This window comes from Callithrix jacchus, chromosome 2 (assembly GCF_049354715.1).
Source record: "Callithrix jacchus isolate 240 chromosome 2, calJac240_pri, whole genome shotgun sequence".
In the NCBI taxonomy this organism is placed as follows: Eukaryota; Metazoa; Chordata; class Mammalia; order Primates; family Cebidae; genus Callithrix; species Callithrix jacchus.
In genome coordinates, this window is record NC_133503.1 from 3,333,989 (window position 1) to 3,360,769 (window position 26,781).

Here is a 26,781-nt window from a genome sequence, read left to right on the forward strand (position 1 = left end):
TAAGCTTATTCGGCCTTTAAAACAAGGGAGATTCCGTCACTAGTGACATGGATGGGATTGGAGAGCACAATGCTGAGTGAAATAAAGCCGGCACAGAAAGACGAATACTGCATGCTTTCACTTACATGTGGAAACTAAGACAACCGAACTCAAAGAAGCAGAGAGTAGAATGGTGGTTACCAAGGCTGGGCAGGAGGAATGAAGAGCTGGTGGCCAAAGGATACAACAATCTCAGATAGGAGGAATGAATTTTATTTTGAGATCTATTGCACAACATAGTAAAGATAGCAAATAATAGTGTATTCTACATTTCAAAACTGCTAAGAGAATAAATTTCTAATGTTCTCAGTCACAATAAAGGATAAGTATTTGAGGAGATGGATATGTTAATTAGCTTGAGTTGATGATTCCTTATTATACTGGTAAATTATAATATCATGTTTTACTCCATAAATATATACAAATATGAACTGTTAATTTACGATAAAATGATTTTTTTTTTTTTAAATAGATGGGGGTCTCCTGGTCTCAAGTGATCCTCTTACCTCAGCCTCCCAAAGTGCTGGGATTACAGGCATGCACCCGGCTAATTTACATTACGGTTTTTAGAAAACTGACTAAAGATGTATCAAAAGACTTTTTTTTTCAATTTCAAAGCTGTAAGATTGTTGGAAGCAAATGTAACCTTGTGGAGTGGAGTTTCCAATATATGCAGATGTAACACAAATGACAATTATAACATAAGGCGGGGGAGGATTAAGGAATCTTTATGTTAATAGCTCTAAGATTTCTATATTCTCCTTAAAGTTGTTAAACATAAAATCTAACTAGAATATGAAAGGTTATGTGTGCATGCTGTAATCTCTAGAGCTACCACCTAAAAAACAATTCACAGAGATATAAACAAAAAGTCAATAGATAAAATACCAAAAAATACCAATATCCAAAAGAAGGCATGAAACAGGGGAAAGAACAAACAGAAGTGGAGAGGCTGACCTAAATCCAAACACACTAACAAGCGTATTAAAAGTAAATGGTCTGAGAATATCAATCAAAGACAGACGTTGTCAAACTGAACGTAAAAGCAAAGAAAGTCCCAAGTATATGCTGTTTACAAAAAACTCACTTTAAAGATAATAACATAGGTTAAGAGTAAAAAGATAAAAGGAGTTACATCATATGAATACTAATCAAAAGAAATCCAGAAAATGGTCAAAATGCAAACTTCATATTGTAAAAATTTTGCACAAGAAAAGGCACAGTGGCTGTATTAATAGTAGAAAATGCAGTCCCCAGAACAAGGGAGCGTACCAGGGAATAGAGAGACACCCAATGGTCAAAGGGTCGGTTAGCCAAGAGCCCAAAACAGTCATAGATGCATAGGCATCTAAGAAGAGAACTCCCAAATCAATGAAACAAAAACTAACAGAACTGAGAGAAAGACTGCATCCATAATTATACTGAAAGACTTCAATCTCTCTCTCTCAGTAAGGGACAGAACTAGCTGGTGGGCAGAAGATCAGAAAAAATACAGAAGGCCTGAAGAGGACCATCAACCAACTTGACCTGACATTTACAGAATACCGCGCCCAACAACAGTACACACATTCTTTACAAGGTCGCATGGAACTTTCATTTAGACTACACTGTAAACAAAACATAAACATATCGCAAACAAACTTCAAGTTTAAAATAACTGAAATCGTACAAAGTATGTCCTCTGACCATAGTGTAATTAAACTAGAAGTCATACAGAAAGACATCTGCAAAATGTTCAACTATTTGGAAATTGAATAGATTTCTAAAAAAAAATTTATTCATCGAAGAGGAAGTCTCAAGGAAATAAGAAAAAATTCTGAACTGAATAAAAATATAACAAATTAAAATTAGTGTTATGCAGCATAGTGCTGAGAGAGAAATTTATAGCATTAAAATACTTATATTAGAAAAGAAGGTCTGAAATCATTAAGCTTCTGCCTTAAAACTACAAAAAGAACAGGCTCACCCTGTAATCTCAGCACTTTGAGAGGCCAAGGTGGGTGGATTACTTGAGCTCAGGAGAGTTCAAGAGCAGCCTGGCCAACATGGTGAAACCTCGTCTCTACCAAATACAAAAACTGGCTGGAGGTAGTGGCAGCTGCCTGTACTGTCAGCTGCTTGGGAGGCTGAGGCAGGAGAATCACTGGAACCTGGGAGGCAGAGGTTGCTGAGCTGAGATTGCACCACTGCACTCCAGCCTGGGCAACAGAGTGAAACCCTGCCTCAAAACAGCAAAAACAACACAAAGCTTCCTCCTTAAAAACCCACAAAAACTACCAAAAGAACAATTTAGATCTAAAGCAAGCAGAAGGAAGGAAAACAAAACAAAACTTAGATTGGAGCAGAAATAAATGAAATTTAAAACAGAAAATAATAGAGAAAATAAATGAAACCAAAGGCTTGTTCTTTGAAATGATAAAGAAAATCAATAATCAGGCTAGGCGCAGTGACTCATGCCTGTGATTCCAGCACTTTGGGAGGCTTAGGTCAATGGATCACTTCAGGTCAGGAGTTCGAGAGTTCGAGACCAGCCTAGGCAACATGGTGAAAGCTTGTCTCTACTAAAAATATAAAAAGTAGCCAGGCATGGTGGTGGGTGTCTGTAATCCCGACTACTCTGGAGACCAAGGCATGAGAATTACTTGAATTCGGGAGGCAGAGGTTGCAGTGAGCCAAGATAAGCCGACTGCACTCCAGCTCAGGATACAAAGCGAGACTCCATCTCAAAAAAGTAAAAAGAAAGTCAATAAACCTCTAGCTAACTTCTACCGAAAAACCTGTGACAAAAAAATAAAAAGATACAAAATATTAAATATCAGAAATGAAAGGGATATCACTAGAGAGAGTTATAGACATTAAGAGGATAATCGAGAACTCTATGCCTATAAATTTCACAATACTTTGAAATTCACTGACACCAAAACTCACTCATGAAATACAGAACCTGGATATTCCTATTACTAGTTAAAAATCTTACACGGAAACAAAAACTCTAGGTCCGGATGATTTCGTTGGCAAATTCTACCAAATATATACTAAATGAGACCAATTGTACACAGTCTCTTCCAGAAAACATAGGAGGAGGGAACACTTCGCAACTCATTTCTTAGGACAGCTTTACTGTGACATCAAAACCATACAAGAGCAGTAAAAGAAAAAACCACTATAGACCAATATCATTCATAAAAATAGACTCTCAAAACCCCTCAACAAAATATTATAAATCAAATCCAGCAATATACAGAAAGTATAACAGATCATGACCAAGTGGGGTTAATTTAAATGCAAAGCAGGTTCGACATTCAAAAACCTATCAGTGTAATTAATCATGTTAACAGACTGAAGAAAAACCACATGATCTTCTCAATAGATGCAGATAATATATCTGACAAAATGCAACATCTATACATGATTAAAACTCTGCAAGCTAGGAAGAGAGTCTATTTTCCTTGATTTGATAAAGGTCATCTGAAATACTCCTACAGTTAACACCACATTAAATGGGGAAAGACGAAATTCCTTCTCCCTAAGATTGGAAGACAGCAAGCAAGTCTCCTCTTACCACTCCTACTCAACACTGTACTGAAAGCCCTAGCTGGTGAAATAAAGGAAGGAAAAAAAAAAAATCAAACGCAGACACCTCAGGAAAGGAGGAATAAAACTCGATTTGCAGATGGCACGATTGTCTAGGTAGAAAATCCCAAGTGAGGCAGGGCACGGTGGCTCAAGCCTGTAATCCCAGCACTTTTGGAGGCCGAGGTGGGTGGATCACGAGGTCAAGAGATTGAGACCATCCTGGCCAACATGGTGAAACCCATCTTTACTAAAAATACAAAAAAAAAATTAGCTTGGCGTGGTGGCATATGGCATATGCCTATAGTTACAGCTACCCGGGAGGCTGAGGCAGGAGAATTGCGTGAACCCGGGAGGCGGAGGTTGCATGCAGTGAGCTGAGATCGCGCCACGGCACTCCAGCCTGGCGCCTGGTGACAAAACAAGACTCTGTCTCAAAAAAAAAGAGAAAATCCCAAGTGAGAGACTGAATACAAAAACAGACAATGCCTAAACCATATATAAATACAGAACTCTGGCCCACAACCTCTGCAGCCATCAGCCCAGGAAGCCAAATTACAGCCTCTGTAGCAATCAGTCCCAAACAGCCAAAACCTGATCAGTAAGTGCCTGCTTCCCTCATTTTTGCTGTTTCTAATTTAGGACCAAGAAGAGCAAGCCAAATAGGCTCCCCTAACCAATCACACAGGACGACTCACTTCAGTGAGCCCTGCTTCCAGTTCCTCCACGCCAACAACTTCCAGTCTATGACAAATGCAAACGGAACCCATAAGGAAACAATCTAATTTGTTTAAAGGCAAAAGATTTAAACAAACAAGTCACCAAATACATACAGATGGCATATGAGCATATGGAAAGATGTCCATCATCTTTAGTTATGAGAGAAATGCAAATGAAAATCCCAATGACACACCACTATACACCCAGCAGGATGGCAAACAAACAACAAAATAAACATACCCAAGTCCTGGTGAGGATGCGGAGCAACTCAACTCTCATTCATTGCTGGCGATCACACAAAATAGTATGGAAACCAAACTGGCAGTTTCCTGTGAAGTTAAACATCTACTTATGAGCCAACAATCCTCACCCTCTCCACCTCATTTACTCAAGAGAAGCAAAAACTTAGGCTCACAGAAAAGCCTGTTTGGAAACGTTTACAGTAGCTTTATTGATAATTGTCCCACATGGAAGCAATGCAGTTGTCCTTAGTGGGTGAGTGGATGAATAAATACACTGGAACTGTTTCATGTACTGATGCAGGAAACCACATCAATGAATCTCCAATACATTCTAAGTGACCAAAGCCAGACTCAAACGCTAGACCCTATCCAATTCCACTTAAGTGATATTCTGGAAAAGGATAGAGAATAAACGCCAGGAGTTAGGGATGGGGAAAGGCTGACTCCGAGGGGGAAATGTTCTATGCCAGGAGCACATGCCTGTAATCTCAGCTATCCGGGGGGCTGAGGTGAGAGGATCGCTTGATCTCAGGAGTTTAAAACCAGCCTGGGCATTACAGTAAGACCTCAGCTGAAAAAAAAAAGGTAGAAGGAAGGACTGTTGTGATGCTGATGGTAATAGTGGCTACATGACTATAGACATTTCTCTAAACTCAATAAACTATAAACCAAATAGTATCATTGTATAGAAACTTAAAACTTTCTTTCCATTAAAAAAAATTCAGTAGCTCTTGCGGCATATAGAAAATAACCTATATGTGGCAGTCCGTTTTCAATTCTAAGTGTCTTAGTATAGGTCTAAACAGGCTACATGGAAGTAAAGAGATAAAGAAGCAGAGTGCACTGAGCCATCACTGCTCCCCCTGCCCCCACCGCTTCTTGCCTTCCCTTTCACCCAGTGGGCAGGTGCCTATCGGTTGGGGCCCCTTTAGCTACCCTCTCTTCACCCCCCCCCCCCAAAAAATTTAGTTTAGGCTTGCTTGCAACATAAATACTTCTCAGCTAAGTGCAGTCACTAGGGCCGTAAGACATGTTTGGAGAGTCCTGAGACACTTGCAGTGCACGGTGGGCTGCAATAAAATGCAGCAGAAAGATCCTAAAGAACACACTTGAAACCTTAATCCAACTACCAACAGGTGACATCCGGGAAGACTGCAACCCCCAGTACTCAGTCAGTGAGCAACTGGGGGAGGGACCTGGGCAGCAGGGCATAAACTGCTTGCTGAAGCCAGCTGGGTGTGCTGCCAGACACCCGACCCTGCAAGGCCCTCATTAAACATCTCACTTTCGCTGGTTTCTGGGTCTCTGAGTCCATTCTTTGGGTTTGGACAGGTAGGTTTGTTTCTTACGTACAAGAGGTTACTGGTTAACATGGATGAATTATATAATATATAAAATCCCAGAATTCCCTATATATGTAGTGAATCCACATCCATCCTACATATAGTGAATTCTGGGATTTTAATGCACTTGTCACCCAAGCAGTGTACATTGTACACATTATTTTTCCTTTTTTTGAGACATGGTCTCACTCTTGTTACACAGCTGGAGTGCAGTGGCATGATCTTGGCTCACTGCAACCTCCATCTTTGGATTCAAATGATTCTCCTACCTCAGGCTCCTGAGTAGCTGGGACTACAGGCGCTCGCCACCACGTCCGGCAAATTTTTGTATTTTTAGTAGAGATGAGGTTTCACCACGTTGGCCAGGCTGGTCTCAAACTCCTGGCCTCAAGTGATCCACCCTTCTTGGCCTCTCAAGGTTCAAGGTTACAGGCATTAGCCACCATACCTGGCCACCCAATATGTTGCTTACCCCTCACCCTTCTTCCATCCTCCCACTTCTGAATCGCCAAAGTCTAGTATATCACTGTTTGCCTTTGAGTACTCAGAGAACATACTGTTTTTGGTTTGCCATTCCTGACTTACTTCACTTAGGATAATGGCCGCCACCTCCATCCAAGTAGCAGCAAAAGACATCACTCCACGCCTTTTTACGGCTGAGCAGTATTCCATGGTGTACACATACCACATTTTCTTTATTCACTCACGGGTCGACAGGCACTTAGGCTGGTGCCATGTCTTTGCACTGTGAATTGTGCTGCTACAAACATGCATGTGCAGGCGTCTTTTTCATAGAATGGCTTCTTTTCCTCTGGGCAGATACCCAGGAGTGGGGCTGCTGGATTGAATGGTAGTTCTACTTATAGTTCTCTAAGGAATCTCCAAACTGTTTTCCAAAGAGGTTTTAATTTACATTCCCACCAGCAGTGTGTAAGTGTTCCCCTGAAGCTTAAAAATTAATTAAAATTTAAAGGCAGAATAGAATTCTTATTGTTGGGTGTGGCTTTGTCAACACCCAACAGATGTTACCATAGGTTAATAATTAGGCAGAGAGTTAATTATATCATTAGCAGTCCCCAAAGGTCAATATTTGTACATATTTTTTTCTACAAAAAAAAAGTTTCTCACAGAAAAAGAAATCCCAGTACTCTCCTGCTGCTGGGGTACAGATGGGAATGAAGGTGCCTCGCTGCTACTGTTCCTGGACTCTGCCTGTTCTCGTGCTTTTTGTCCTTGTGGTTTTACAAAATTTCTTGTATTCCTTAACTCTCATTACCTTGAGGTTTCCTAAGGGTATACAAAGAAGCACGTACATTAAATCCATTCTGTTTATCTGAGAATCTAAAATGCACTTATTCAAATGTTATCCAACACCTATATAATGAGCAATAGATGTCAGAAGCAATAAGGGGTCTGAAGGTTTGTACCAACTGAACATATAGAGAATCTCAAAGCCCTTACTGCTTCTAACACCTACTGCTTGTCAATGAACCAGTCCTTACCCTCAAAAAGCTTAAACAACTGGGAGAAACATCATACTCTGAAACGTAATATTGTAATAAATATTGCAAAGCACCTATGGACTCAAACGAAGACGCTGAATTCTGCCTGAGGGAGTCAACAGTCACTATGGCATTGGTCTACAGCACAGATGGAAGGGGTCGGAACTAGAAAAGTGAGACCAACCCGGAGACTGTAACAGTTCGTAGCACTGAAGACGCAGCCAAAGACTGAAGAGGTGAGACGGACCTGAAGAGGGATCTGACAACTGGCTGAATCGAGGACGAATGACTGACTCCCAGGTGTCCAGGATGACTGAGTAGACTGTGAGGCCATTCATGGGACAAGGAACACGGGAGGAAGAACAGATGATCTGAGTTTAGTTTTGACATACCTCTGAGTCACACAGATAACTCTGTCCAATAAGCAGCCCAAAATAAAAACCTGAAGGTTTCTAGATGGGTACGAAATGCAGATTTAGAAGCATGGTTCTAAATACAACAGCCATGAAGACTGTTCAGGGAGAATATGAGGGAAAGGGAAGATTAGGATGGAGTGCTACAGAACACCAAAGTGAAGTGAAGGACCGACCAGGAGGGAAAGCGCCCACGTGTGAAGGTGACAGGAAACAGCTGGAGTGGTGCGCCAACCAGGAGAGAGAAGGTAACAGGAAGGCACAGGAGAATCTCAGGAAGACCGTGATACTCAACAGCAAACTCAGAGTACACAGAAACTCTGATTCACAGGGTACAGAGTAGCAAGTACTTACAGCCCCTATGAATAAAAACTAAGCACTCCATCATTTGTTACCACATCTGTAAAAATTACCAGATAGATTTTTACCTGATCTGAAGGCCACGTGTCACATAAAATGTTCACCATGAAGTGAACTGTCAAAGTCTAACAGTGGTTCCAGCGAAGAATACTGGAGGTTTTATTTGACCAGAGGTTGGCAAACTACAACTCATGGCCAAATCTAGCCCACTGCTTGTTTTTGTGGTAAATAAAGTTTAGTCAGAACACAGCCATTGGCATTTGTATTCCTCCGGCTGCTTTCAAACTATAGTATTATAGAACAGTCACTGAAGAGGTGAGACTGACAGGATCTGATAAGTGGCTGAATCGAGGATGAATGACTGACTCCCAGGTGTCCAGGATGACTGAGTAGACTGTGAGGCCATTCATGGGACAAGGAACAGATGATCTGACCAGGTGAAGTGGTTCATGCCTGTAACCCCAGCACTTCGGAAGGCCGATGTCACGTAGTTGGTTGGGGCAACAATCCCATGGCCCGTGAAGCCTGAATATTTGCTTCTGGCTCTTAGCAGAGGAAGCTGGCCAACTGCAGTATTATGTCATTACTGACAGATTGTGCCATCCTAGGATGAAAAGACAGCGCCCAGATGAACAGAGGGCAAAGAGGAGTTTGCTGCTAAGTGGCTGACTGGCCACTAGAGGCCTCATAATGGGTGGTTAACTTGCTGCATTCAACCTGGTCCAGGGTCTAGCTCTGGGTTTTACCGTCTCAAAACCTTGAAAACTTGGGAAGCTGCTATGTGTAGCCTCAGTGAGCCATGTATGAAGACACTAGAACATACGAATACCATATTCCTTACTGGGAAGCCTACCCAGCTAGGTCACCCTCCACTATAGGCTCTAAGTCCCAACACATTAAAACTTTAGGGTGGTATCAACTCATGCACCCTGTAGTAAGGGGAAGCCTTTGTAATCAGGGTAGAAATCCAACCACCATCCTTATCTCAGAAATTAGCAGGACCGATCTTGTTAGCCCTGCAGCATCCCTCCTACCTGTCATTGCCGGAAGGTGAGGCTTCCTAAGTCACCTATCAACACATGAACCTCACACTGCTCTGTACTTTCCATTAAAATCTAATTTCTGATTCCTCTCCTGTCCCAAACCTCTAAGCTCTGTCCTCTGAAATCCCTGCTCATCGATCAATAAGCTATTAACTTTAGAAAAACATTTCTGTCTTTTTTTTTTTTTTTTTTTGAGATGGAGTTTCGCTGTTGTTACCCAGGCTGGAGTGCAACGGCACGATCTTGGCTCACCGCAACCTCCACCTCCTGGGTTCAGGCAATTCTCCTGCCTCAGCCTCCTGAGTAGCTGGGAGTAGCTGGGATTACAGGCACGCACCACCATGCCCAGCTAATTTTTTGTATTTTTAGTAGAGACAGGGTTTCACCATGTTGACCAGGATGGTCTCGATCTCTTGACCTCGTGATCCACCCGCCTTGGCCTCCCAAAGTGCTGGGATTACAGGCGTGAGCCACCGCGCCCAGCTGCCTTCTTTTACTCTTCCCTGACACATGACTTCTCTGGCAGCCCCTTCAGCTGGAAACACTTTTTGGTCTCACACTCCTAATTTGTCAGGGCCAGGAAGGAAAATACCATCCTTCCTTTTCATTTTTGCTGCCATGAGTTTGCTCCTCTTTCCCTCTTGCAAATTGTCCTGCTCCTTGGAGGTGTGTTTCCATATAACTACACATGGTCCAGCCGCCACTCTGTGTTGCCACCTTAAAGTCCCTCTTAAAGTCATAATCACACTGAAAGTCAATCCCTCACGTGCTCTTACTCAAGAAAGCCATTTTGTTCCTGGCTCATCAGTCTTTCTTTCCTCCTCAACTACCGTCATCTTTTTTTTCTTTCTGAGACAGGGTCTCACTCTATTGCCCAGGCTGGAGAGCAGTGGTGCAATCACAACTCACTGCAGCCTCGATCTCCCCAGGCTCCAGTGATCCTCCTGCCTCAGCCTCCCATGTAGTTGCAACTACAGGTGTGTACCACCACACCCGGCTAATTTTTGGAGACAGGGTCTCGCAATGTTGCCCAAGCTGGTCTTGGATGCCGGGGCTCAAGCGATCCACCTGCCTTGGTTGGCCTCTCAGAGTGCCACTGCGCCCTGCTCTTATCCTCTTTTTAAGAGATGTCAGCATCACACAGGCGAACAAACACATTAATTACGTCCTAGATAACTCCAACTCAGTTACGTTTCCTATGATCAAATGCTCCACTTTATCATCAGCAAAAACAGAGGGAAGAATGGGACAAAAGCAAAATTTGGAGATAGAGAGCTAATGGTTAAAACTTTTCCAAAATTGAAGAAAGACACACTGAGCCATAGATTCAACAAGTGTCATTGTAAGAAAAAAAAACGTGTCAAACCCAAAGCAGAACAAATAAATACATATGCACGCAGATCAAAGTAAATGTTCTGAAAACAAAACTAGACATCTTTAAAAGCAGCCAGAGAATGGGGGAAGAACACAAAACTGAGGCTGACAGCTAACACCACCAGCAAGAAAGGAAGCCGAAAGACAGTGAACCACCAAGCCACAATTCTAGATCAAAGTCTAAATTTTGTCTGAAAATTAAGGTTCAAGAAATTTTCTTTTCCAGATGAATCAAAACTGAATTTGCTCACATCCAAGGAAGTTCATCAGGCAAAAGAAACATGATCTGACCAGGTGCAGTGGCTCATGCTGCAATCCCAGCACTTCAGGAGGCCGAGGTAGGCGGATCGCTTGAGGCCAGGAGTTTGATTCCAACGTGGCCAACATAGTAAAACCCCACCTCTACTAAAAATAGAAAAATTAGCCTGGGGTGGCGATGTTGCACATCAGTAATCCCAGCTACTTGGGAGGCTGAGGCAGGAGAACTGCAATGAGCTGAGATTACACCCTTGCACTCCAGCCCAGGCAACAGAGCAAGACTGTCTCAAAAAAAAAAAAGAAAAAAGAGGCCGAGGTGGGTGGATCACAAGGTCAAGAGATCGAAACCATCCTGGTCAACATGGTGAAATCCCGTCTCTACTAAAAATACAAAAAATTAGCTGGGCATGGTGGTGCGCCCCTGTAGTCCCAGCTACTCCGGAGGCTGAGGCAGGAGAATTGCCTGAACCCAGGAGGCGGAGGTTGCGGTGAGCCGAGATCGCGCCATTGCACTCCAGCCTCCGGGTAACAAGAACGAAACTCCGTCTCAAACAAAAAAAAGAAAAGAAAAAAGAAACATGATCCTAGACAGAGCACTGCAAAGATAGAGGGAGAATAATGATAGAAAGGAGAAATTCGAGGGAGACTAAATGAATACTGTGTAAAACAAAATGTCTTGTAGGGTCAAAAATATACAGAACTAAAATAAATGACCATAATGACACAAAAGGTATGTGAGTAGTAAATGAAGCATAAATATCCCAAGGTCCACGCATTGATAGAAAAGTGATACAACTATTAATTTATATTAGACTTCAATAAGCCAAGGATGCAAGGTATAACCAGCAGGGTAATGCTTTAAAATGAGGCAGCTCATGCCTGTCGTCCCAACATGCTGGGAGGCCAAGGTGGAAGAATCCCTGAGGCCTGGAGTCTGAAACCAGCCTGGGCATCACAGTGAGACCTGATGCTAATTTTTTTTTTTTTTTTTTTTAATTAGCTGAATATGGTGGCACGCACCTGTAGGCTCAATTACTTGGGAAAGTGAAGTGGGAGGATTGCCTGAGCCTAGGAGTTAGAGGCTGCAGTGAGCTATCATCTCACCATTGCACTCGAGCCTGGGTGACACAGCAAGACCCTGTCTCTAAAAGGTCAATGAATGTATCTGAATAAAAATGAAGAAGATAATACAGTAGGAGAAAACGGAATCAAAGATGTTTGGTTAATCCAAGAGAAGGCAAGGCAAGAGGAAAATGAACACGGCACTGGTAGGAGAAATAGAAATCCTAAGATGTTAGCTTTAAATCCAAACATATTCATAATTAAATTGAACATATAAAAAGTCTATAAAAATACCTACTAAAAATACTACTATCGACTCTTGTAGGATGTAGCTAACACTGTGCTTAGAGAGAAATTATAACCTAACTTCTAGTGTTCGTGCTAAGTATCAATCTCAAAAAAATTGCAAAAATAATAGCCAGTTAAAACCCCCCAAAGTAAAAGAAACTAATAAATGTAAGAGGAGCAGTCTATGAAAAAGGAAACAAAATTAGTACAAATCAAAGATTAATAAAAGTGGTCAATATGTAGAAAGACCCATATTTAACTTTCTTTCTTCTTTCCTTCTCCTTTTTCTTTCTCTTTCCTTTCTTCCCTCCCTCCCTCCTCTCTTTCTCATCTTCTCTTCCTTTCTAAGAAACAGGGACTCACTATGTTGCTCTGGCTGGCCTTAAACCCCTGGGCTCAAGCAATCCTCTCGCCTCAGCCTCCCAAGTAGCTGGGACTACAGATGCATGCCACCATGCCCAACCTAGCTTTAATTTTTTTTTTTTTTTTTGAAAGAGTTTCGCTCTTGTTACTCAGGCTGGAGTGCAATGGCACGATCTTGGCACACTGCAACCTCCGCTTCCTGGGTTCAAGCAATTCTCCTGCCTCAGCCTCCCAAATAGCTGGGACTACAGGCATGTGCCACTATGCCCAGCTAATTTTTGAATTTTTAGTAGAGACAGGGTTTCACCATGTTGACCAGGATGATCTTGATCTCTTCAGCTTGTGATCCACCCACCTCGGCCTCCCAAAGGGCTGGGATTATAGGCGTGAGCCACTGCATCGACCTTTAATTTTTAAGAGAGAAAAAGTAGTGTCAGGAAAGAGAAAAGACACGATACCACAGAAGCCACTTAACTCTCATCTTTCAGATCCCAGCTTTTAACACTTGGACAAGAAGGGGCCTCCCCACTCCTGCTGTTAGCTTTCTATTTTATCCTCTCCTACAACCAAAGCTGTTTTCTTCAAGAGTTTCAATCTAAAATTATGTACATGAATCTAAGTGTTAATCAATTACTGTGTCTCCTGTACCAGTCTACACTTAAGGAGGAGAATGATCATTCAGCAGTGAGTTCCCAGTGCCTAGCAGGGTCCAGCAGGTGAGAGAGACCCAATAATTTATTCAACAAATACTTACTGAGTGCCCACCATTTGCTAGGCACAATATCAGGTGCTGGTAATACAATAAACAAAATAGACAAAATTATATGCCCTCGTGGAGTTTACACTCTAATGGAGGGAGAGATGAGCAGAAAAACAAACAGAAACAAAGCAGGGAAAGGCGAGTACAGGGTTGAAGGAACTGCAATCTAAACTACATTCAAAATGTAAAGTTGGGTAGTCAGGCAGGGAGACCTCACTGAAGTCAGAAAGCAAGGCACACATGCCTGGCGGGTGTGAGGCACAGCCAGGAAGCCAGGGTGCATGGAACAGAGTGAGCAAATTAAGGGAGGGAAGAGGAACACGAGATACAAGAAAAGAGAAACAGAGTTTCGCTCTTGTTACCCAGGCTGGAGTGCAATGGCACGATCTTGGCTCACTGCAACCTCCGCCTCCATTACACTCTAATGTAATAAGAGTCTTTAGGCCATGCAGATGACTTTGACACTGAATGAAATGGGAAGCCAAGGGGTGGTTTTGGCCACTGTTTGTGTGTGTGTGTGTGTGTGTGTGTGTGTGTGTGTGTGTATAGATCGAGTTTCACTCATTGCCCAGGCTGGAGTGCAATGGCACAATCTTGGCTCACTGCAACCGCCACCTCCTGGGTTCAAGCAATTCTCCTGCCCTAGCCTCCCAAGCAGCTGGGATTACAGGCATGACCCAACATGCCCAGCTAATTTTTTTAGTAGAGACAAGGTTTCCCCATGTTGGTCAGGTTGGTCTGGAACCCCTGACCTCAGGTTATCCGCCTGCATCGGCCTCCCAAAGTGCTGGGATTACAGGCGTGAGCGCCCAGCCCACGGTTTATATTTTTAAAGGATCACTCTGGCTGTAGTATTGAAAATAAACTATGAGGAAGAAGGATGGAAATAAACTCAGTCCACTGCTGCAATGATTCCAGCAGAGACTATGGTAGCTTAGGGCAAGATGGCTGCAATAGAGGTGGTGAGAACTGGTTAGGCCGACAATATACTTTGAAGGTAGAGCCACCAAGACTTGCTCACAGATTGGGCGTGCAGTGTGAGACAAGAAAATGGTCTAAGATGATACAGAGCTGACTTCAGTAGCTGGGAAGGAAAGTTGCTATTTTCTGAGTTAGGAAAAGAAAAGGCTTCAGAGACCAGGAATTCAGGATCAGGAATTCAGTTTTGGACAAAGTTTGAACTGCCTTTTAAATAGAAATGTCAGATAGGGAAACACATAGATGAATTTGCAAATCAAGTTAGAGATAAAAATTTTGGAGTTGTCAGCATATAGCTTGGTATTTAAAGTCATGAGACTGACATCAACAAGTAACCTTTGATAAATGCATCAATCCATTAATCAATGACCAATAAACATATGACTATTAGCCAGCAGAGCTGTCAAGGATGAACAGGAGGTGAACTCTGGGGACCTGAGCTTTCCGTTGGAGTGGAACCACAGCTATGCTGTTGTTTTACTTATTATTATTTTATTTTTTTGAGACAGGGCCTTGCTGTGTCACCCAGGTTGGAGTGCAGTGGCACGATCTCAGCTCACTGCAACCTTCGTCTCCTGGGTTCAAGCAATTATCATGCCTCAGCCTCCCGAGGAGCTGGGAAGGCATGTACCACCATACTCAGCTAATTTTTGTATTTTTAGTAGAGATCAGGTTTCACCATGTTGGTCAGGCTGGGTTTGAACTCCTGACCTCAGGTGATCTTCCTGCCTCGGCCTCCCAAAGTGCTGGGATTACAGGTGGGAGTCACTGAGCCTGGCCTGTTGTGTTGATTTTTAAAGAATCTTCCTTTGCCTTCAGATATTCTCATACACCACCTTGAGAAAAAATTGCATAGCCAATATGAACACAAGATGTGTTTCCTCAGTTACCTCTTATTTGATTTCCAAATTTGGCGGCTTTCCCTTTAATTGAAACCACCTGCACTGAGGTGAGACAGCACCTTGAAATGATGCTGTGCATGTCTTATCGACACCTTGTGGAAAGTGAAGATTACCCTAACCATTCCTTTGTCTAGATTTGACTCTTAAATCAACCCAGGCCACCAGAAAGCTATGTCTTTGGACAGTGCAGTCTCTCCTAGGTCAAAGCGCTTGCAGTGAGTTTCATGTTGGCATTATCTTAGGAATTTCAAAAGGAAATGGTCATATGAGTGCCTTTGCTTCATTTGCTCTAGCAGTCTTGATGAAAATACTATCTCCCTGTCTCTGTGTCCTTTACGTGAAACCCTACAAGAGCTTTCTTTCATAATCAATGGAAAAACTTTACATTCCTTGAAGAGTTACAGGCAATGTTTCCCTTTTTTGGCAATACTGCCATGAAGTATACAGTGTTTGATCCCATTTATACGATCTTCTAGAACAGGGAAAACGGTGGTGGAAATAAAAAATCGCAATGATTATCTCTAGGAGGTTGGGGGTAGGGAACTGATTTGGCAAGAGGCATGATGAAACCTTCAGGGTTTTACTAACGTAGTAGCAAAGTATCAAGGGTCATCAACAGTTGCACTTTTGAGAAAGAACTGTCGCAGGAGCTATCCTTGGACTCTACCCGCTAGATGTCAGTACTACTAATCTATCCCTACCCTGCCTGGACACTGTCCAATGTTCCCTGGTAGGCAAAGCCACCACCCTATATAACTGGACAGAGTTTTGGCTTTCTCAGGGGTACACATTCATCAAAATTCAGAAAATACACATTTCAAATCTGTGTATTTCACTGTATATGTATTTTGGCTCAAAAGAAAATAAAATGTAAGCAAATAATGAACTCATGATAGGCATGCTAGGAGAAGGTTTTTAGCGACGGTTGGAGGATATAGGGGTAGGTATTTGTATGGCAAATAAAAATGCAAATATAAGTGAAAATGTTAACAGTAGAATCTGAGTAGTGGGTATACAGGCATTCTCTAGAAAACCCTTTAAACTTTTCTGTATGTTTTAAATTTTTCCTAACAAAATGTTGGGAAATTTTATCATGGGAGAGGAAAGAGCGTATGAGACCCAGTGAGTAAGTAGCTGAGCAAAGATGAGGAACATGAAAGGTCTGGCAAACTGCAGTTACTCCCAATGCCTGGAGTGTAGTATATCAAGGAAGACAAACCGTGGAGAGGCTTACAGGAATTCTGACTGTCCCATGCAGGCAAAAAGCACTTTACACTACACCTCATAGCCACATGCGCAGCACAACGGAAGGATATGAAACCTAGAGGGACGATGAAGCCTAAATCAGTGCACTGAGGACAGGCAGAGGGAGGGGCTGCAGACAGGAATCATTAAAGAAGCAAAATCAATAGGACTTAATCACCAATTGGATTAGAAATGTGAGGATAAAAAAAAACAACAACAGAGGTGTGAGAAAGCAACCAGGACACTTTTTTTTTGTCTGGTTGGAGCTCTTGTGTGTGTGGGGTGACGTCTCACTTTATAAAATGAGGAAATAAGTAAAGGACTAATTATGTGATATTCTAATACTGTCAACTAATATCCTTGAGACCTGAAACTCCTGGTGTAGGAGAAAAGGCATAAGATACAGCAGAGAAAATAAACACTCTGTAGTCCTGAATTTGAATAGGGACTGTTTTAAAGATAAAACATGTCCTGTTATCTTAGAAAAAAGATATTTCCTATATCTCAAACAATGACCAATCTATAGCAATAAGATCTAGCTTGTGATCTTCTAATTCCATTTATCCTAAAGAATCAATCTAGGACTCCTCAGAGAAATGGCTAGTTTCAGGCAGGAGGCAGGAAGTGCACACAGTGAACTAAGAACATCCGGTCATACCAGACAACAAGTAAGCTACTGAAGGCATCTCAAGTCAGGACTCAGAAGAAGGCAGGGAAGTCTGAGCATCAGTAAGGGTAATAAACACAGCAGACCGAAGCACATTAAACATGTTTAAATGGTCAACAAGGGAAATGCTAGGGAACCAACTCATTATTTTCAAAATTGGTAAATAAAGAGAGAAAAACCAGGCACATAACCTGCCTTTTCTATGCAAACTGTATCACTGGGTAATCAAGTAGTAGACAAAAGGAGGTTTCCATTCTTTTTTTTTTTTTTTTTTTTTTAATTTTCCATAGAGTCATGGTCTGTCACCCAGGCTGGAGTGCAGTGGCACAATCTCAGCTCACCATAACCTCTGCCTCCTGGGTTCAAGCGATCTCCTGCCTCGGCCTCCTGAGTAGCTGGGATTACATGCATGCACCACCATACCCAGGTAATTTTTGTATTTTTAGTAGAGACAGGGTTTCACCATGTTGGCCAGACTGGTCTCGAACTCCTGACCTCAAGTGATCTGCCCACCTCAGCGTCCCAAAGTGCTGGGATTATAGGTGGGAGCCACCACGCCCAGCCAGGAGGTTTTTTCTTATGCAAGTATTGCAGCTAATCCATGAAGAATGAATGATGGAATAGCACCATTTTGCAACACCTAATAAATTAGTGGATTTAGGCACTCAACATAAATAGCCTTGCCCCCAATCATGCCTCTACTATGAAACCTCTAGATCTAACTACCAATTTCCCAGATGGTGGGAAACTATTAGAACAAAAAAACTGGTTTCTTTAATAAACTGCAAGGTGTGGAAAGACAAAGGGAGAACATACAGATTAAAGGCACCATCAGGCCAGGCGTGGAGGCTCATACCTGTAATCCCAGCACCTTGGGAGGCTGAGGCAGGCGGATCACCTGAGGTCTTGAGTTCGACACTCGCTTGGCCTACCTGATGGAACCCCGTCTCTATTAAAAATACAAAAATTGGCTGGGCGCGGTGGCCCACACCTGTAATTCCAGCACTGTGGGAGGCCCAGGTCAGCAGATCACAAAGTCAGGAGATCTAGACCAGCCTGGCCAATATGGTGAAATCCTGTCTCTACTAAAAAAACAAAAATGAGCTGGGTGTGGTGGCAGGCACCTGTAATCCCAGCTACTTGGGAGGCTGAGGCAGGAGAATCACTTGAACCTGGGAGGCAGATGCTGCAGGGAGCCAGGATTGTGCCACTGCACTCCAGCCTAGGGGACAGAGCGAGACTCCAGCTCAATAATAATAATAATAACAATAATAAAAAGAAAATAAGCTCACAATCACAAATTACAAACTGAAGAAAGACAGTATTGGTGTTTTTTTTGTTTTTTGAGACAGTCTTGCTCTGTTGCCCAGGCTGGAGTGCAATAGCATGATCATGGCTCACTGCAGCCTTGAACTCCTAGGCTCAAGTGAGTTTCCCACCTCAGCCTCTCATGTAGCTGGGACCACAACGCATGTGCCACCCACACTCAGCTAATTTTTGTTATTTTTATTTATTTATTTATTTTAATTTCTTTTCTTTTCTTTCTTTTTTTTTTTTTTTTTAAATAGATGGGGTTTCACCACATTGGCCAGGCTGGTCTCAAACTCCTGACCTCAGGTGATCCACCCACCTTGGCCTCTCAAAGTGCTGGGATTACAGGCGTGAGCCACCATACCCCGCCTAATTTTTGTTTTTTGTAGAGACAGAGTCTTGCTATGTTACCCAGGCTGGTCTCAATCAATCCTACTGCTTTTGATCTCTCAAAGTGCTGGACTTACAGGCTGGAGCCACTACACCCAGCCAGAGGGAGAGTAAGCAGATAGAAACAAGAGAATCCTAAGAATGAAAATAATAAAACAATATGAGGGTGGAAAAGAATTAGCTTGAAGACAGCCAGGAGAAGCAAAAAAGAATGCTGTCACCACCCTCTTGGCCTCCATGGTGTGTGGGCTGTGAGAGAATGAGTAATTGTCATTAAAAAGCAGTGCTGGAAGAGGTGAGTTTCACTGAGGTAAGACTGCAAAGGGAAAGATGGGGAGTTAAGGATGCAGGACAATTAATTTACACAGGACTTAGAGGGAAAAGCTAGGAGAGAAAATGGCAAAAAACAAGAGCCTGGGTCGGGCATGGTGGCTCATGCCTGTACTCCCAGCACTTTGGGAAGCCAATGTGGGAGGACCACTTGAGTCCAGGAGTTTGAGACCAGCCTGGGCAACAAAGGGAGATGTCACCTCTACAAAAAATGTTATGATTAGCTGGGCATGGTGGTATGATGGTACATACTTCCATCTCAGAGGTGGGAGGATTGCTTGAGCCCAGAAGGGGGAGGCTGCAGTGCACTGGGATTGCACCACTGCACTCCAGCCTCGGTGACAGAGTGAGACCCTGTCTCAAAAAATTAAAACTCAAGTAAAGGCATCAAAGACTTTGCATATCTATATTACTACATTGTACAAAATTCAAAACACATTTTAATTTTTTTTTAATGCCTGTAAACTCAAGAAATAAGGGCTGGAGTCTAAGAAGGGTCATGGGGACACTCTAATTTCCACTTGCAGTCATTCCAGCTCTGTGTGTTGGCAGCCTTGGAAACTCTCCCATATACCTCGTATTGCAGGGAGGCCCTAATAATTTATTTTGGCACAAAAAGTCACATTAAAATAACTACCCAAAAATGTTCCTTAGTGATTTCATCCATATAATTTCAATCAGACCCTCTGAATGTTTATCCTGGTAACTGAATATTCTCATTCCCCTTCCCCCATATTTTTTTTGAGGTGGAGTCTCACTCTGTCACCCAGGATGGAGTACAGTGGCCTGGTCTCGGCTTACCACAACCTCCAACCTCCCAGGTTCAAGCAATTCTCCTGCCTCAGCCTCCTGAATAGATGGGATTATAGGTACCTATCACCACGCCCTGCTAATTTTTGTAGTTTTAGTAGAGACAGGGTTTCATCATGTTGGCCAGGCTGGTCTCAAACTCCTGACCTCAAGTGATCCACCCGCCTTGGCCTCCCAAAGTACTGGGATTAGAGGTGTGAGTCACCACACCTGGCTCTTTCCCTTCTAATGGCACAGAGTGTTCTATGTGTGAAGATCTGGGTGGAGGAACAGTCTAGCTCCTATTTGACTGCTGTAGTCTATGAACAGCAGGCCCAGATCTCCCTCCATTAGGACACATTACATGAAAAACACAAAGGGCTTATACAACAGCGCTAAAGAAGGGAACCAGGAATGTTCCTAAGACTCAGAGAAGCAACTTCCCTCTACAGAAAATCCACTATCAGAATAAAGAATATCACTTACATTTTCATGAAAATTAAAGTCTTCAGAGTTACAGCAGCCAAGATGTGCTGTGACGTGTATGTTTTGGAGTTGTGGAGGGAGCAGCCCCACAGGATGCTCCTTTGTTTGCAGTTTTGCTGCTGACAGCATCCCCAGCTCTCTGAGATACCCACACCTCCCTGCCCGATCTTGCCAGTAACTACCACAGTGCTACTCACAGTGGCTTCCATGAAGTGGTGCTGCTCCTTCCACTGTTTACTAGTCCATGATGAAAGACACACAGATATGGAAAAGAAAAATTGTCCTCTGTTGTAACATTACAAAAATGTAATTTCATGTATCGAATCTATTCATAAAACCATGGCATATACTTTTTATATTTTTGTCTTTTAAAATGAAATTTTCTAGTACTTTAATTGTATTCTACCAAGTATAGATCCCCAACTGATGGGAGGAGGATGTATTTCCTCGCCGCAATGTGAGAAGCACTGTTGTACTAGATTCTTATACACTAGGCCTCGAGTGCCCAGTTTCGAAGGGTACAGCGATGGCACACCTAGTCATGGAGCCCTCAGTCGTCTGTGGAGGAACATACTGCCTGCCACATGGGGCCTTCATGCGTGAAGATTCAACATGCAGATCCTTTATGAGGTTATTCTCACTGATCCATTACACAAATCACAAGAAAATGACATGCGATGGAGCCAGCTGAGAAACACAGGACATATGTGGACTGAAATGCATCAGCTGAATCAACACTGTGAGCTCAGAAAGAGCCACAAGCTCAGGCACACAATACATGGCTCCCGGCAGTTTCCTGGAGAAGAAACAATATAGCTCCACTAACACAAGCTACTTTTGTAAATTCACACCTCACAAACATTAACGCACAGCTCATGCATGCCTACTTTAAATGTTCTGAAATTCCAGTTAAAATAATAGACGCCTGTAAGTGAATGCACCATTAAGCTTTTGAAAATTAGAGTGCAATATGATGAAATATAAAGTTACGGCATTTCTTTTTTTTCTTCCTGAGACAGGGTCTCCCTCTCTCACCCAAGCTGCAGTACAACGGCAGAATCGCAGCTTACTGCAATCTGTCTCCCAGGCTCAATCGATCCTCCCCCAGCATTCCTTATTGTTTCTAATAAGACAAACACTTTTACCTTGATGTTATATTTTGGAATTATATGTCAATAGTGGGTAATGTGCCCTGTTGCGTGATATAATAGATATCAAATAAATTCTTTAAAAAGATGCAGTGAAATGAGCTATTTTCTACAGACTTCATGCATGTATAGCCCGTAGCTTTCTTAAGAATGATACAATCCTTCGGTCTACTGCCTATCTGGGCAAAACTACAAACCAGTGCTGGTCTATGAGTTACTTGTTAGGAATCCACGATGGGGGTCAGTTCAGAAACTGAGAGTAAGCTTTTAGAAACCTGTACAGGCGAGGCATGGTGGCTCCTGCCTGTGATCCCAACACTTTGGAATGCTGAGGTGGGAGGACTGCTTGAGCCCAGGAGTTCGAGACTAGCCTGGGCAAAATAGCAAGATGCTGCCTCTATTTAACAAACAAACAAACAAAACAAAACTTATACACATTCAACAAAGCCATAACATGCAAGTGCACAACCAATGACTTGTCTTGCTAAAGGGAGAGTAAGAACCTATCTAGGTGCTGTCAAGCTCACGTGGGGAGATGCATATGTCATGACATGTACTAGGCAGGCATGGCAAAATCAAGTTACACGGGATATGCTATGGCTATTTTACCAACTACCTAAATGTATACAAAAATCTGAGAAAATGCACAGTTTTATTCGTTTTTATAAACAGTTAATTTTGCAAACATTTTCATCTTAAGCATGGTTATAAATTTGTAATTTAACATGAGTTAAACTAGAGAAATGAAGTTGACATTCTTTTTAACCATATTTACATATGGATAAACAAGCTTCAGTGGGTTTTGCAGCATCTTTTCCGTGGAGAAGACATGCCTCTGAAAACAGTAAACCACAGGAGGGTGAAGGAAGTAAATCCAAAGAGATGAAGACCAAAAGATGCCACACCACTGACTCAGGAGTGGGACTGCGCCCTTATGTACTGAGTTCAGGACTGTAGCCATAATTAATGAAGTGTAACGTCACGGTGCGTTAACAGCAGAAATGAACCGGTTAATGGAGCAACAAAATCATCAAAACTTAAGGGGCATTTATAAACCAAACATACAGACATAAGCTCAATACAGAAGTCTTTGAAAGAGTACTAAATTTTAAAGGCTAAAAGATGGAGATGAAGAGTATTTTCTCCATAAATGTTTTAGAGGCTTCCTGCCTTAGTACTTTGGATTGCTAAAATGAAAATGCTAAATACAATTGTCAAGAAACAAGTAAATATTACTTACATCAAAGGGTAAATCTGCACTTTCCAATGATAGCACAGCTTGCTACCTCTGGAAACTAATGATACAGAAAACCAACTTATAAAACAAAATTTGCAAAGTGCTTTTTTTCTTTTTTTTTGAGACAGAGTTTCGCTCTTGTTACCCAGGCTGGAGTGCAATGGCGTGATCTCGGCTCACCGCAACCTCCGCCTCCTGGGTTCAGGCAATTCTCCTGCCTCAGCCTCCAGAGTAGCTGGGATTACAGGTACGCACCACCGTGCCCAGCTAATTTTTTGTATTTTTAGTAGAGATGGGGTTTCACCATGCTGACCAGGATGGTCTCGCTCTCTTGACCTCGTGATCCACCCGCCTCGGCCTCCCAAAGTGCTGGGATTACAGGCATGAGCCACCGCGCCCGGTCGCAAAGTGCTTTTTACTGAACCTTGACAAGTGCACAGATATTCTTAATGTGCTATCTGAAAATGATGGTGATATGAAAGAAGAATTCTTGTTCTCAGTTTCACATCCAACAAACACAACTAGTTCTGAACTGGATAAACAAGAGTTATGTTAGCAATAAAACTGGTCTGGAATTTTGTATACAAGGATGTTCTAACAGCACAGTTACAATGACAAGAAAACACTCTGGAGTAGTTCTCCAGATTAAGCCGCTTGCACCAGAAAGAAAATCACACACTGTGCTTCTTTCATTGACAAGCTCTTCATACAAAAAATGTGAGCTGAACTAAACAGTATGTGTGTAGTATCATAATAAAAGTCATGAGAATGCAAATACATAAATTATTCTCTTTATTATGTGCCAATAAAAAACGATATTGTTAGTGAATTAATGGTAAAACAATGCTCATGTTAAAATAATGCTCTGAGGAGAAATTTTAACTACTGAACAGACTCAGTGCTTCTGCAAAGTAAGAAACAAGTTTGTTTCCAATTTTTAAAAATTGTGAACTGGTAAGTCAACTTGTCTAATATCTTCAGTACTTTTAATTATCTTAATAGTTCCTTAAAAGGAAGGAAAGCAACATGCTTTTAACAACAGGTAAGAGTAAAAGGCAAAAACAAGGCCAGGTGAGGTGGTTCATGCCTGTAATCCAAGCACTTTGGGAAGCCAGGGTAAGTGGATCACGAGGTCAGGAGTTCAAGACCAGCCTGGCCAAGATGCTGAAACCCTGTCTCTACTAAAAATATATAATTAGCTGGGTGTGTAGTGGCATGTGCCTGTAATCCCAGCTACTTGGGAGGCTGAGGCAGGAGAAAAGCTTGAACCCAGGCAGAAGAGGTTGCAGTGAGCCCAGATTACACCACTGCACTCCAGCCCAGGTGACAGAGCAAGACACTGTCTCAAAAAAAAAAAAAAAAAAAAAAGAAAAGAAAAGCCACAGTTAGAAGCTTCAAAGAACAGTTTTGACAGAGTATCACCAAATACCTCGTAAATGTAACAGAACATTTTGAAATTTAATTTTCCAACCAATGAGATCCACACACAGGAAACATAATAGAACCAAATCTATTTATTTCACCTAAAGATAATCTAACTCATCATGGCATAAACTGTGAGAATTGGCTACTGTTGAAAGATAAAGAAGACTTGCTTTATTTTGGATAAAATTGGAAATGCGTATCTTGAACTTGGTGAAGTTGTTTTTAAGATCTCTTCTTCAATCCACATCAAGAAATCTTGCTAACAATAGTTCCTCTAACTTAAGAGTATTATTAAATCAAAACACAGCAAAGTTTAGCCTTATATTGTCACCTGAAAGAGGTGCTATGCCTGGGCATGGTGGCTACTGTAATCCCAGCACTTTGGGAGGCAGAGGTGGACAGACTGCTTGAGGCCAGGAGTTTGAGACCAGCCTGGTCAACATGACAAAACCCTGTCTCTACTAAAAGTATAAAAATTAGCCAGCATGGTGCTGCAGCCTGTAATCCCAGCCAGGAGGCTGAGATAACACAATCGATTGAACTCAGGAGGTGGAGGCTGCTGTGAGCAGAGGTTGCACCACTGCATTCCAGCCTGGGCAACAAAGCAAGACTGCCTCAAAAAAAAAAAAAAAAAAAAAAAAAAAAAAACGCTGGGCCGGGTGGCTCATGCCTGTAATCCCAGCACTTTGGGAGGTCGAGGTGGGTGGATCATGAAGTCAGGAGATGGAGACCACCCTGGCTAACAGGCTGAAACCTCATCACTACTAAAAATATAAAAAACTAGCCAGGGGTGGTGGTAGGTGCCTGTAGTCCCAACTACTTGGAGGGCTGAGGCAGGAGAATCACTTGAACGTTGGAGGCGGAGGTTGCAGTGAGCCAAGACTGAGCCACTGCACTCCAGCCCAGGCAACAGAGCAAGATTCTGTCTCAAAAAACATATAAACAAAAAAAAAAAAACCTGTATTTTTTTTTTTTTGGCAACAGAGTAAGACTCTGTCTCAAAAAAAAAAAAAAAAGATATTGGTACCGTCTTCAATCCATCCTAGATAAATTAGTGAGGTAAGCTCATCTATCACATTATTTCATCACTTTTAATTCAGTTATTATTGCCAAAAAACTATATATATGACTATGTCGAGTTTTTATATATTTGTATTGTATTTATTGATATTATTAACATGTAATTCAGCTGAATAAATTACTTCAACTTGTATTTGACATGTCTGATTTTTTTCTTAATACTTCATTTTGCAAACCAATAAAACCAATAGCCAATATCATACTGAATAGGCAAAAACTGGAAGCATTCCCTTTGAACTCTGGCACTAGACGAAGATGCCCTCTCTCACCACTCCTATTCAATATAGTACTGGAAGTTCTAGCCAGAGCAATCAGGCGAGAAAAAAAAAAAAATAAAAGGTATTCAAATAAGAAAGGAGGAAGCCAAATTGTCTCTATCTGCAGATGACATGATTGTATATCTAGAAGACCCCATCATCTCAGCCCAAAATCTCCTGAAACTGATAAGGAACTTCAGCAAAGTGTCAGGACATAAAATCAATGTGCAAAAATCACAAGCATTCCTATACACCCATAACAGACTTAAAGAGAGCCAAATCAAGAACGAACTGCCATTCACAATTGCTACAAAGAGAATAAAATACCTAGGAATACAACTAACAAGGAACATAAAGGACCTCTTCAAGGAGCACTACAAACCACTGCTCAACAAAATAAGAGAGGACACAAACAGATGGAGAAACATTCCATGCTCATGGTTAGAAGAATCAATATCGTGAAAATGGTCATATTGCCCAAAGTAATTTACAGATTCAATGCTATCCCCATCAAGCTACCAATGACCTTCTTCACAGAACTGGAAAAAAACACCTTAAACCTCATATGGAACCAAAAGAGAGCCAAGTCAATTCTAAGCAAAAAGAACAAAGCAGGAGGCATCACACTACCAGACTTCAAACTATACTATAAGGCTACAGTAATCAAAACAGCATGGTACTAATACCAAAAAAGATATATAGACCAATGGAACAGAACAGAGGCCTCAGAGGCACCACCACACATCTACAATCATCCGATCTTTAACAAACCTGACAAAAACAGGCAATGGGGAAAGGATTCCCAGTTTAATAAATGGTGTTGGGAAAATGGCTACCCATGTGCAGAAAGCAGAAACTGGACCCCTTCCTGACACCTTACACTAAAATTAACTCCAGATGGATTAAAGACTTAAACATAAGACCTAACACCATAAAAACCCTAGAAGAAAATCTAGGCAAAACCATTCAGGACATAGGCATAGGTAAGGACTTCATGATCAAAACACCAAAAGCACTGGCAACAAAAGCCAAAATAGACAAATGGGACCTAATCAAACTCCACAACTTCTACACGGCAAAAGAAACAATCATTAGAGTGAATAGGCAACCAACAGAATGGGAAAAAATGTTTGCAGTTTACCCATCTGACAAAGGGCTGATATCCAGAATCTACAAAGAACTAAAACAGATTTACA

At 42.0% G+C, this 26,781-nt stretch overlaps 1 protein-coding gene across 2 annotated transcripts in view; it reads right to left on the reverse strand.

Annotated features, from left to right (window-relative positions):
• Nucleotides 1–26,781, reverse strand: part of VKORC1L1 (vitamin K epoxide reductase complex subunit 1L1) — an 84,758-nt gene that overhangs the window by 23,089 nt on the left and 34,888 nt on the right. Inside the window, exon 2 of one of the 2 annotated variants that reach the window (XM_054252467.2) lies at nucleotides 20,636–20,675. The exons of the other annotated variant lie outside the window; for it this stretch is intronic. Within the exon in view, the coding sequence (XP_054108442.2) occupies nucleotides 20,636–20,675 (40 nt within the window). The remainder of the gene's footprint in view (nucleotides 1–20,635; nucleotides 20,676–26,781) is intronic. 2 annotated transcript variants of the gene reach the window in all.